The 13,303-nt window shown below is 44.7% G+C and overlaps 1 protein-coding gene across 1 annotated transcript in view; it reads left to right on the top strand.

The window, feature by feature from the left end:
* The window catches only part of FRMD4A (FERM domain containing 4A), a 333,243-nt gene that overhangs the window by 167,786 nt on the left and 152,154 nt on the right, over positions 1-13,303 (top strand). The window contains exon 4 of the mRNA XM_026454815.1: positions 11,927-12,019. Within this exon, the coding sequence (XP_026310600.1) occupies positions 11,927-12,019 (93 nt within the window). The remainder of the gene's footprint in view (positions 1-11,926; positions 12,020-13,303) is intronic.

Genomic DNA, 13,303 nt, shown 5'->3' on the forward strand with positions numbered 1-13,303 from the left:
TGGTGGCAGGCACCCATAATGCTAGCTCTTTGGGAGATTGAGGCAGGAGAATCGCTTGAACCTGGGAGGCAGAGGTTGCAGTGAACCGAGATTGTTCCACTGCACTTCCAGCCTGCAGTCCAGTCCAACACAGTGAGACTCTGTCTCCAAAAAAAAAGAATTTCTAAATAGTAGAATGTGTGACTCTAGGCCATATATTGTCAGAGACATTTTCAGAATTAACTGCTTTTGACATTTTCTGGGATCCAGATGAAACTGGAGAAAATATATATAAAGCAGAATGTAGACAGGAAATTGGAAACTTCTCTAAGCTTCTCTCACCCCATGAGTTGTATTCATTAATAAAGCATCTAAGTCACAGTATAAGAACTTATGCCCAAGAATGTTTAATATTGTTAGCAATCAACAGTTTTGCAGCATTAATACTAGGCCTGCTTTCTCTTTTTTTAATCTTTTAACTTTAATTTTGAAATAGAGTTAAAGAAGAATTGCAATCATAATAGAGAGTTCCTTTACACCCTCCGCCCAACTTCAACAAGTGTGAACATCTTGCAAATGATGTTACTTTAATCAAAACTAAGAAATGAACATCGCTATTATATTACTAACTAAACTACAGACTTGATTCAGATTTCCCCAGTTTTTTTTTTTTTTTTTTTTTTTTTACAAATGCTCTCTTCTGTACCAGGATACATTTGCATTTGGCCTCCTTTTACTTTTACTAACTCTGTCCTCATAAAAAGAGATACAGGTGGTCATCTATATAAATTATCTGAATCATGGTGACATATGCCAACAATGACATTTTGGCAGCCTTTAAAACATACTGAAACTAACCAAGAACCAGGTATAAATCTGATGTTAAAATAATTATTGACTGGGCACGGTGGCTCATCCTGTAATCCCAGCACCTTGGGAGGCCAAGGTGGGCAGATCACGAGGTCAGGAGATCGAGACCATCCTGGCTAACACAGTTGAAACCCCGTCTCTACTAAAAATACAAAAAATTATCCAGGCATGGTGTCACATGCCTGTAATCCCAGCGACTTGGGAGGTTGAGGCAGGAGAATCTGAACCTGAACCCAGGAGGCAGAGGTTGCAGTGAGCCGAAATCGTGCCACTGCACTCTAGCCTGGGCAACAGAGCGAGACTCCATTTCAAAAAATTTTTTAAAAATTTATATTTTGCTGGAGTTATGGATCTTAACCTTAGCTACACATTGGAATTACCTGGGACACTTTATAAAATACCAGTGCCTGGGACCTATTCCCCAGAAATTCCAGTGGAATCGGCCTGGGTGTGACCTGAGCATTAATTTTCAAAGCTTCTCAGTTGATTCCAGTGTGCAGGCAAATTTGAAAACCCCTGTTCTAGACAGCGGGAATGTTGCAGTATTTCTTTTGCTCTCTCCCTCCAGAGCAAAGAAGAAAAGCTGATTCTACTTCAGCATTGAATGTTGGGGGCTGGCAATGACTCATCCCAGGGGCCTGTAAAGTTACAGACCATCTCCCTTCTAACTTGCATTCCTAACAGGAGGAGAACCAACTCAGAAGTTCAGGTTTAATGTTTCCAGGTGTACAAATAGGGTAACTGAGATTTTCGTTTATCAAACACTGGCATCCATCCCTTAGAGAAACCCATTCTTACCTTTTATTTTTGAAATATTTCTATTGCTGTTTTAAGACCCACATTTCAATTTTTTCTTTTTTTTTACTTGTGGGCTGAGTGCAGTGGCTCATGCCTATAATTTCAGCAATTTGGGAGTCCAAGGTGGGAGGATTCCTTGAAGCCGGGAGTAGTTCAAGACCAGCCAGGGCAATAGCTAGACCCCATCTCTACCACAAAAAAAAAAAAAAAATTGTTGCTCACGCTGGTAATCCCAGCACTTTGGGAGTCTGAGGTGGCAGATTACATGAGGTCAGGAGTTCGAGACCAGCCTTCCCAACATGGTAAAACCCCATCTCTACTAAAAATATAGAAATTAAGTGGGTGTGGTGGTGCGTGCCTGTAATTCCAGCTACTATGAGAGGCTGACACACGAGTATTGCTTGAACCCAGGAGGTGGTTGAGCCAAGATCACACCACGAACTCTAGCCTGGGTGACAGAGTGAGAATCTGTCTATAAATAAATAAATAAATAAATAAATAAATAAATAAATAAATAAATAAAACTTAGCAAGCCTTGGTGGTGCACTTGTAGTCCCAGCTACTCAGGAGGCTGAGGCAGGAGGATCACTTGAGCCCAGGAGTTCAAGACTGCAGTGACCTACTATTGTACCACCGCCCTCCAGCCCAGGTGACAGAGTGAGACCTCGTCTCAAAAACAACAAAACTAATTAAAATCAAGAAGTAACTTGTGGGCTAGGGAGTGAGGTGGGAATGGAAGATCCCATTATCAGAAGCTATAGCCTGTAACTAAACAACTTTTACGCTATTCAGCAAAAATAGTCAAACACACCCAAGTTGAAGTAATGATTGTCATAATCTATTTAAATTTTAATTTGAATCTCCTGTCATAAATTTTAAGAATTGCTTGCTTGTTGAATGCTGTAAATAAGTGTCTTTTGTTGAATCTCCTGTCATAAATTTTAAGAATTGCTTGTTGAATGCTGTAAATAAGTGTCTTTTGTTGTTGATTTTTGTTTTGGGTTTTTCTTTTTTTTTAATGCCTTTAAAAAGTGTTTAGAAATTTGAGGAAGAAAGAGAAGAAACTTGGTTAGCCATTACTCCAAATTTAAAAGACAGGTATAGTTAGAATTTATTTTCACATACCAGTTAATAATATGGGCTGGGCTTGAGACTCACACCTGTAATCCCAACACGTTGGGAGGCTGAGGCAGGAGAGTTGCTTGAGCCCGAGAGTTAGAGGCTGCAGCAAGCTATGACTGCACCACTGCTCTCCTGCCTGGGCAACAGAGCAAGACCCCAGACCCCATCTCTTAAAAAAAAGAAAAAGAAAACGAGTAGCTTTTAACCTCTCATTTCATCACAGCCCCCTTTGAAATTTGAAGTTATCGAGACCATCCTGCCTAACACGGTGAAACCCCATCTCTACTAAAAAAATACACAAAACTAGCCGGGCGAGGTGGCGGGCACCTGTAGTCCCAGCTACTCTGGAGGCTGAGGCAGGAGAATGGCGTGAACCCGGGAGGCGGAGCTTGCAGTGAGCTGAGATCTGGCCACTGCACTCCAGCCCGGGCGACGGAGCGAGACTCCGTCTCAAAAAAAAAAAAAGAAAAGAAATTTGAAGTTATATTCCCTTTCCTTCATAAAAGTGTACATACAAAATACATTTTTGCTTAAATTTTAGAGCGCTCACAGACATCCTGCGGCCAGGATGTTAGTTTAAGAACCTAGATGGTAAACAATTAAGGATCTTTTCTTTCAGCAGACTATATCCTAATTAATTGAATCACCTGATTGGTGCTATCTGTGGAGTCTGATTTACTCAAACTGTTAAAGTTAAAATGGTCTGGCCGGGCACGGTGGCTCACGCCTATAATCCTAACACTTTGGGAGGTCGAGGCGGGCAGATCACAAGGTCAAGAGATCAAGACCATCCTGGCCCACATGGTGAAACCCCATCTCTACTAAAACAACAAACAAACAAACAAACAAATTAACTGGGCTTGGTGGCAGGCGCCTGTAATCCCAGCTAGTTGGGAGGCTGAGGCAGGAGAGTTGCTTGAACCCGGGAGGCAGGAGATTGCAGTGAGCCAAGATCGTGCCACTGCATTCCCACCTGGCGACAGAGCGAGACTCCGTCTCAACAAAAAAAAGAAAGAAAAAGAAAAAGGCCTGACTCATTGAAGATGCATCTTTAGAACCAGTGCCAGGAACGCTGGTGCACGGGAGTGAGCTCGGGTCTGTGCTGTCGTTGTGTCCTTGCTTTTGCTTCACCCGTGACTGGCATTGGCTAGGGCCTCTGCAAAGGGTTCATTTGTTCAGCATTCCTGGCCACAAGCTTATCTACAATTTAAAAATAAACAAAATAGAAAAGCAATTTTCCAGTTGCAGAAGAAACAACCGCAAGACACAGCTCTGGGAAAGCAATTTATTTAGAAATAGGTTTGGGATTTCCACGTATTATCTGCTGGATGGTGAGAGAGGAGAAAGTCAGTGGCTGCAGCCTCCGTGCCTGGCTTGTAATAACTGCTTCTGGGAGCGCAGCATTCAGTGTTCATTACCACCTCTCAGACGACCCATGCTGTGTTGTCGGAAACAACGGCAAACACACAACAGTACCTTATATTTAGTGACCAGAGAAGTGCTTGAGCATAGCTCTTTCTGTGTACAGCTAAGATAAGTAAAAAAAGAACGGTGCCCTCCAAGGAGAGCTTAGGGATGCGGCTTTCTCCCTCCTTTCCTTCCCAATGCAAATGACCAGAGGGAGCTGGGAACCTGGCACAGGTGAGCAGAGTGAATTCTTAATATGGAGACTGTTTACTTAGGATGGGAGCTGTGTCTATACAGCAGTCCCTGAACCTACAAGAATATGGATCTGTGGGGCATATTGTGAAGCTGCTGTATTCATTCTCTCAACAAATATTTGTTTAGCATCTTCTGTTAACCACTGGAGATCCAGAAAGCACTGGCCCTTGACTCCTTGTTGAGCTTGTGTTTGTAGATTAGGAAGTGATTCACAAAACATGGTGTAGAAGCTGCTAGAAAAGAAAATTGGGATCTGGGTATGGTGACTCATGCCTGCCATCCCAGTGCTTTGGGAGGCAGAGGTGGGAAGATTGCTTGAGGCCAGAAGTTTGAGGCCAACCTGGGCATCATGGCAAAACCCCTACTTTACAAAAAAAAAAAAATTGTCTTTAATTAGCCAGGAGTGGTGGTGTGCACCCGTAGTCCCAGCTATTCAGGAGGCTGAGATGGAAAGATCACTTGAGCCCAGGGGTTAAAGGCTGCAGTGAGCTATGACTGCACCATTGCACTCCAGCCTGGGCAACAGAATGAGACTCTGTCTCTAAAAAACTAAAATAAAATATTTTTAAAAAGAAAATTTGGAATAGACTTAAGAAAACATAGTGGAGCCAACAATTTCTCCTGGGCTAGAGAGCCCTGGATTTAGTAATCTGGTGTCCCCAGGATACACCCTACTTTAACCTTCCTGCATTGTTAAGGGTTTATAGTGAAATCGGTATCACTGGTCGGTCCTTTTTTTTTTTTTCTTTTTTTGAGATGGAGTCTTGTTCTGTCACCCAGGCTGGAGTGCAGTGGCACAGTCTCAGCTCACTGCACTCTCTGTCTCCCGGGTTCAAGTGATTCTCATCCCTCAGCTTCCCTAGTAGCTGGGATTACAGGCATCTGCCACCACACCCAGCTAATTTTTTGTATTTTTAGTAGAAACAGGGTTTCACCATGTTGGCCAGGCTGGTCTCAAACTCCTGGCTTCAGGTGATGTGCCCACCTCGACCTCCCAAAGTGTCTGGTCTGTCCTTGATGAACACACACACTACAAGACAAGGATACTAAATACATCAACATTCTTCCATTTGAAGAGCTCCTCTCCCCACCTTCATCCAGCAACATCTATAAGCATTTCATATACTTGGCCAGGTGTAGTGGCTAACACCTGTGATCCCAGCACTTTGGAAGGCTGAAGTGGGAGGATTGCTTGAAGCCAGGAGTTTGAGACCAGCCTGGACAACATAGCGAGACCCTGTCTCTACCAAAAAACAACAACAACAACAACAACAACTTTTTTTAATTACCCAGGTGCAGTGGTATGTGGCTGTAGTTCCAGCTACTCCAGAGGCTGAGGCAGGAGGATCATCTGAGCCCAGGAGTTCAAGGCTGCAGTGAACTATGATTGCGCCACTGCCCTCCAGCCTGGGCAACAGAGTGAGACCCTATCTCTAAATAGATAAACATATAAGAACTTCATCTCTCGCTTTGGCTTTCTGTAGAAACTCATTCCATGTGAAATTGCCTGTTACAATAAAAACATCTAGAAGCCAGGCAGTATCATTCTCCCCTGGATCTGGAAAGTGACGGATTCAGATAGACTTATCACACACCTCCACCCTCCAGTAACTATAAGCAAAGCTCTCCCTGAGGCCATTGCTATTGAAGGTGCCAACACTTGAACCAAAAATCTATTTGTTTTATATGTAGAAGCTAAAAGCAATCTGTTAAATGAATGCATCCAATTTCTATTGCCCAGAAGCAATTGCATATTTATTACTGACCTGACAGTTTGACCTATTGCAACCATAAACCAAATGAGCGTTATCTTGCTCAGCTTTAAAGATAGTTATCAGTCACATAATAACAAAAATACTCTGAGTGGCTGCTGGGAATCATGAAAACCAAGCTATCAGGCATCTCTTAGTTAAACTGTATAAAGGAAATGCCTCTTTACCACTTTGCGTTCCATCCCATCCTAATGCAAAAGAAACATAAAAGGTTTGAGGAAAGCACTTGATGTCAGGACTGTGAAAGGTTTAATAGGAAAGCAAACGCCTTTGCAGTGTGGAATTCTTAACCCTGTAGAGTACAGGGAATGTGACTTTGAGATGAGCAGAAAACAACATTTTGTGTGTGTGTGTGAGACGGAGTCTCATCTGTCACCCAGGCTGGAGTGCAGTGGCATGATCTCAGCTCACTGCATGCTTCACCTCCCGGGTTCACACCATTCTCCTGCCTCAGCCTCCCGAGTAGCTGGGACTACAGGCGCTGCCACCACGCCCGGCTAATCTTTTGTGTTTTTAGTAGAGATGGGGTTTCACCGTGTTAGCCAAGATGGTCTCCATCTCCTGACCTCGTGATCCGCCCGTCTCGGCCTCCCAAAGTGCTGGGATTACAGGCGTGAGCCATCACGCCCAGCCGAAAACAACATTTTAACAAGTGCTGCAGCCAAAAGTGGTGGGCCCAGAATTATGGTTTCCAGTTCACTTTTTAATCCATCTTTCAGTTTTTGCCCAAATAGTGGGCAGTTTTCATAAGGGCCTTAGATGGGTCACATGTCCCTTCAGTCTGCCTTTATAAGCAGGCTTCAGTGAGAGACTTTTACAAGCCCTTAAAATGGATGCAGCTGACCTCCTTCCTCCTGAGGGTCCAAGGACTCCAGTCTACCTCTCCACTGGCCACTGGAGCCACGCAAGGCCACACATCATGATCCCCTCACAGGACTGGAGTGTTTGAGTTCAAGCAGGGAAAGTGGAGGAAAGAATGTCATTTGTCCTCAGAGGCCAACTATTCCATGTAGGATCATGTAGAGGTCATTCCAGCTCCCATGTTCTCTTTGCTTCCTGACCATTTTTTTTTTTTTTTTGAGACAGAACCCCACTGTGTTGTCAGGCTGGAGTGCAGTGGTACAATCTCAGCTCACTGCAATCTCTGCCTCCCCAGTTCAAGCGATTCTCCTGCCTCAGCCTCCCAAGTAGCTGGGACTACAGGCATGCGCCACCACCCCTGGCTAATTTTTGTATTTTTGGTAGAGACAGGGTTTCAGCATTTTGGCCAGGTTGATCTCAATCTGACCTCGTGATCCACCCACCATGGCCTCCCAAAGTGCTGGGATTACAGGCGTGAGCCACTGCACCTGGCCCATTTTCTTACTTTCCTTTCTAGTCTATTTAATTGCTTGATAATTGTTAAACCAATAGATGGCTGGGAACAAAGGAATTGCCAGTCAAATTCATTGCTTAAAAAGTCATTCTTTTAAAAAGTTTAATGTGGGGAATAAAGTTTTCTAGAAGGGGAATCCATCGGTTTGTCCTCTGTGGATGAAGAAGAATTGGCAGTGCGTAAACCCAACAGACTGGAATCCAAATGACATCTATCTGCGTCCCTTCACGTGACATGTCCCCACCTTGAAGTTCATCACATGTGAATGGTGACCCGCAGGGACATAAGTCTAATCTCTTGCAGCGTGTGTGGTCACTCATGTGCCAATGGGTTGGAATGAGGATATCTCAAGCCTGGACCAATGACTAATCTTGAATATTCCACAAATGGAATATTCTCTCTCTCAGGTCCTCCTTATTCTTTGGGCTGGTGGCCGGAGAAGAATCACTGTATTTTTGTATCATTCCAGTCTGTGGGTGATTCAAAGCCTTGTCTTGTAAGAATAATGAAAAGGTTGTTCCCCATCAGACTATTTATCATGAAATATGGTAAGACAGAAGATGAATATTTAAGTCTACGTTGTCATTGGATGACTTGCTCTTGCAGGTATTCATTCAAATCAATGAGCAAATACTTCTTTTGAGCACCTAACAGTTGCTAGACGCTGTGCTAGGTTTTGGGGGATAATTTCTATAAATGTTGGAAACTAATCATTGAGAAAAAGGTCATGTTTTTTGTTTATTTGTTTTGTTTTTTGAGATGGAGTCTCTGGCGCCCAGGCTGGAGTGCAGTGGTGCCATCTCAGCTCACTGCAACCTCTGCCTCCTGGGTTCAAGCAATTCTTCTGCCTCAGCCTCCTGAGTAGCTGGGATTACAGGCATGTGCCACCACGCCTGGCCAATTTTTGTATTTTTTTTTTAGTAGGGATGGGGTTTCACAATGTTGGTCAGGCTGGTCTCGAACTCCTGACCTCGTGATCCGCCCGCCTCGGCCTCCCAAAGTGCTAGGATTTCAGGCGGTGAGCCACCTCACCCAGCCCAGGTCATGTTTTTTAAAAATAACTAATTGTACAAGATTATGCCAGATGCCTTGAAGATGATACAAACCAGAAGCCCTGGAGAAGTTTGAAAAAAACCCTAGACTTAGGCAATCAAGGAAGACTTCACAAAAAGTAAGACTTGAACTCAGCCTTGGACAATGGCTGAACATTCAGATAAAGGGATGGAGAGACGGTTCTCTAGTTCCAAGGAGGAGAGGCAGCATGAGTGAAGGCCAGGCACATGCCATACACATGGTGTACTTGCAGGAGGCTGAGCCCCAAGAGAAGACCCACAGAGTTTGGGGGCATTTTCAGAGGCAGGAAGGAAGTGGTTGCAGCTTAAGATAATTGGACACATTCCAGTTGACCAGATATGCACACATTCTGCTCATGGGGTAGATCTTGTGGCATTTTCCAGATATAAAAAGTCAACCAGTGTCGGGCACAGTGGCTCACGCCTGTCATCCCAGGACTTTGGGAGGCTGAGGCAGGTGGATTGCCTGAGTTCAGGAGTTTGTGACCAGCCTGAGCAACATAGTGAAACCCCGTCTCTACTAAAATACAAAAGAATAGCTGGGCGTGGCAGCATGTGCCTGTAGTCCCAGCTACTCAGGAGGCTGAAGCAGGAGAATTGCTTGAACTCTGAGTGCGGAGGTTGCAGTGCGCGGAGATCACACCACTGCACTCCAGCCTGGGCGCCAGAGTGACACTTTGTCTCAAAAAAAAAAAAAGCCAGCTGGGGAAAGTGAATGCATAGAGAGCCAGTTCTGTAGACTGGAAGTGCAGACATGGGTGAGCCCCTGGGGTGGGTGCTGTAAGGGTTGGAGGAGGACCCCCCCCCCCTCCGTCCCACCTGGTGTGTGGTGTGGGAAGACTTTCTGGAGTAAAGACATGAGAACTGAGTCCTGCAGGATGGGCCGGGGAAGAAGGAAGGGAAGGGCATACTGGGATGAAGGAACAGCATGAGCTAAGGAACAGAGCTTTAAAACATCGTGGTGCCTGTGGGGCATTATCAGGCATGGCAGAGATGACACTGGCACCCAGACCTTCTGTTTCCTGATCTTGTGTTCTAGTCAGAACGGAATTTATCCCAGCTTTCTGGAAGAAGTTGCTCCTGTTATTTTACTTACAATACTCTCTTCTCTTTATTTATTTTCTTATTTGTGAGACGGAGTCTAGCTCTGTTGCCCAGGCTGGAGTACAGTGGCATGATCTCAGTTCACTGCAAGGTCCGCCTCCTGGGTTCCTGCCATTCTCCTGCCTCAGCCTCCTGAGGAGCTGGGACCACAGGCGCCCGCCACCTCGCCCAGCTAGTTTTTTTGTATTTTTTAGTAGAGACGGGGTTTCACCGTGTTAGCCAGGATGGTCTCGATCTCCTGACCTTGTGATCCGCCCGCCTTGGCCTCCCAAAGTGCTGGGATTACAGGCATGAGCCACTACGCCCACCCTATTTATTTATTTTTTTCTCGAGACAGAGTCTCTCTCTGTCACCCAGGCTGGAGGGCAGTGGTGCGATCTTGGCTCACTGCAACCTCCACCTTCCCGGTTCAAGCGATTCTCCTGCCTCAGCCTCGAGTAGCTGGGACTACAGACACCTGCCACCACGTCTGGCTAATTTTTTGTATTTTTAGTAGAGAGGGGGTTTCACCGTGTTGGCGAGGCTGTTTTGGATCTCCGGACCTCAAGTGATCTGCTTGCCTTCACCTCCCAAAGTGCTGGGATTACAGGCTTGAGCCATTGCACGCAACCCTTTCATTTATTTTTTTTTTTTTACTTTTCCTATATTCAGAGCAAGGTAATAAAAAGATAAAGTTCATGGAATTTTTTTTCCAACTGGAGATTCTTAGAGGAAAAACAGGCCAAAGTTCTTCAGGTGGTCACTATTCTAAGGCAGGTCCAAAAGTCTTCCCTGTAGCCACAGGTGTGGGCTTTGTGGAGAGAGATTTTTTTCCTTTTTTTTTTTTTCTTGTGCAAAAGGTGCAGTTTGAGTGAAGCCTCAAAAAGGGGTTGGAAGCCACTTGTGTGTTTTCTCCTTCCTTTGTTGGGGGTTTAAGCATGTGCTGAGAGGAGCAAGCGTTTTTAGACAATGATGCAGACAGATTTTGTTTCTCAATATCCACAGTCCTTAGCACACATGTCACACGGCATCAGCCACTGGGGAAATGCAGTGGGGTCAGTTGGGTCTGTTCCATGTGAATTTACTCCATAAAGTGATTATAGGACTGTCTTCTCCAGGATGATGGCCTGACATTGGATACAGAGAGCAGGGAAAGGAAAGAGTAAATTCTTCAGCTTGGTTATTCCATGGCTTTGCCCAACTCTTCTAAGACCAACCTGCAAGACGTGGCCCCCAGGGCTCTCCCTAGCCTCATGGCTTTCCACTCACAGGACACTAAGACGCTGGGGTCCTCCCTCACCACAGGGCTTTTGCACAGGCTGGTCTTTCTGCCTGGAAAGTGGTTCCCCTCTGAGGATCTCTTGCCTCAGCCTTCCAAAGTGCTGGGATTAAAGGCATGAGCCACTGCCCCTGGCGGCAAGTTTAACATTTTAAGACACTGTGTGTGGTTTGCTTTTCACTCCAGCAAGATGTGGTGAGGATTGCTAACATGTTCTCAAGTGTGCTTTCAGTCTTTTAGGAAAAAAGACAGTTGGGAATGTGGTGGAAAGGCAGTTCAGGACAAGAAGGAGACTTCTGATTACATTTTCGTTTCAGTGTTTCCCTGAGAAATAGCAGGTCTCAATCCCTTCACTTTCCAGTTCCTATCGTCCCCCTCACACTACACAGTATCCACTGCTGACTTGGTATCCCCTACATAATCCCACTGGGTTCTTCAATACTGAAAAGCTAGTAATAAGGTGAAGGTGGCCGGGTACAGTGGCTCGCGCCTATAATCCCAGCGCTTTGGGAGGCTTAGGCAGGCGGATCACGTGAGGTCAGGAGTTTGAGACCAGCCTGACCAACATGGTGAAACCCCCCGTCTCTACTAAAAATACAAAAATTAGCCTGGCGTGGTGGCTCATGCTTGTAATCCTAGCTACTCAGGAGGCTGAGGCAGGGAATTGCTTGAACCCAGGAGACGGAGGTTGCAGTGAGCCAAAATTGTGCCACTGCACTCCAGCCTGGGTCACAGAGCAAGACTTTGTCTCAAAAAAATAAAATAAAAATTAAACAAAGAAATTTAAAAATAAGGTGAAGATTGAAGTTTATCTACGATCCAGCACGTTCTGCTCCATATATACCTTCAACCCAAAAAAAAACCACTTCTGCAAAATGCAAATCCCTAACCAATTTGTCTCTATTTTCCTCAGGGGACACTTAAACTGGCTTCAACTAGATCGAAGAGTATTGGAACATGACTTCCCTAAAAAGTCAGGACCTGTGGTTTTATACTTTTGTGTCAGGTATGTACACCTGGTGTCTATACTTCTGCTTCTTTGTGTTCTTTATCAGAAAAGTCTGGGAGGGCAGAGTGATTCCATGGAATGAGAGCTCAAGTTTGTCTTGGTTCATCGCCAGGGATAAAGGTTGTAGTAGAGCTGCGTGCCTCATAGATGGAAACATGGGGTGCAAGGGTGCACGGCGTGCCTGTGAGTGTGCCCGTGAGTGTGCAAGGATGTGTGTGTTATGCATTTGCACTAGAATGCTTGTGTGGAATGATGAGAAAAACTTTTTTCTGCATTTTGGGGAGGGTCATATATCTCAAACAATGAGTCTCTTATAGCACAGGCCGTGGGATTCTTTCTTGGGTGCAATTTGAAACTACATAACAAAAGCCTTTGTATCCTTTCCTTTCAGAAGGGATGCCACTTGAATCTCGTGAAACTTGGGTAGTTTATCCCAAATAGGAGTAGTCGAAACCCACCAGCAAACCACAGGCCCATCTGCATTTCCTGCCAAGGGAGGATACAGTTTAATAACATATCAGAAACAATAGACATTTTTCTATTCATAAATCTAGTCTCAGAATTTTGTTTTGTGCTTGCAAAGGGAACTATTTGTGGGATATAGTGATTTAAATAGTTAATATTTGTAGCAGTCTTATGAAGACAACAAGACTTACTACTTCTGTTTGCAAAAGGTTCTGAGAAGCCAGAGGCTGGGGAGGTCAGGGGTTCAGGGGCAAAGTCTGAATTGGTAGCAAAGTCAGAATCTGAGCTCCAATCCAGCAGCTCCTAAACACCCAGTCTGTGGAGCCACCAGGTTCTTTCTGTCCAGAACCTTGAGTAACACAAGTACAGAAGCATTAAGTCCTGATGCCTCAGTCTTTACATGGACACTAACACTAAACACCCAGGCCATACACTCTGTTCTTTTAAAATATACTAACAGAAATTCAGGAGCGAGATACGAATGATATGCAATTCTATCGTTCCTACAGAGCACGATCAGGAATGCAGTTTCAGACATAGCCATCCTTAAGCTACACAAGGCATTAGAAGAGCTTCAAACAAGAGTTAAAGGGTCCACTTAGCAGGCTCGAGTGTATGACTTTTCCTTAGCTGGCAGAGTAAATTTCAATTTGCACTTAATGCGTTTTTGATTTGTTTAACAGCTGTGAACATATCCAAGCTCATCTTAGCTATTTCCATTATTGGTGGGAATGATTTCAATGCCATATTCTCTTTAATGGTGTATACAGTTTCTCAGATTTATGGCAAAGCAACCATATAAAGCAAATAGTAACA

Source organism: Piliocolobus tephrosceles, chromosome 9 (genome assembly GCF_002776525.5).
Source record: "Piliocolobus tephrosceles isolate RC106 chromosome 9, ASM277652v3, whole genome shotgun sequence".
NCBI classification, from domain to species: Eukaryota; Metazoa; Chordata; class Mammalia; order Primates; family Cercopithecidae; genus Piliocolobus; species Piliocolobus tephrosceles.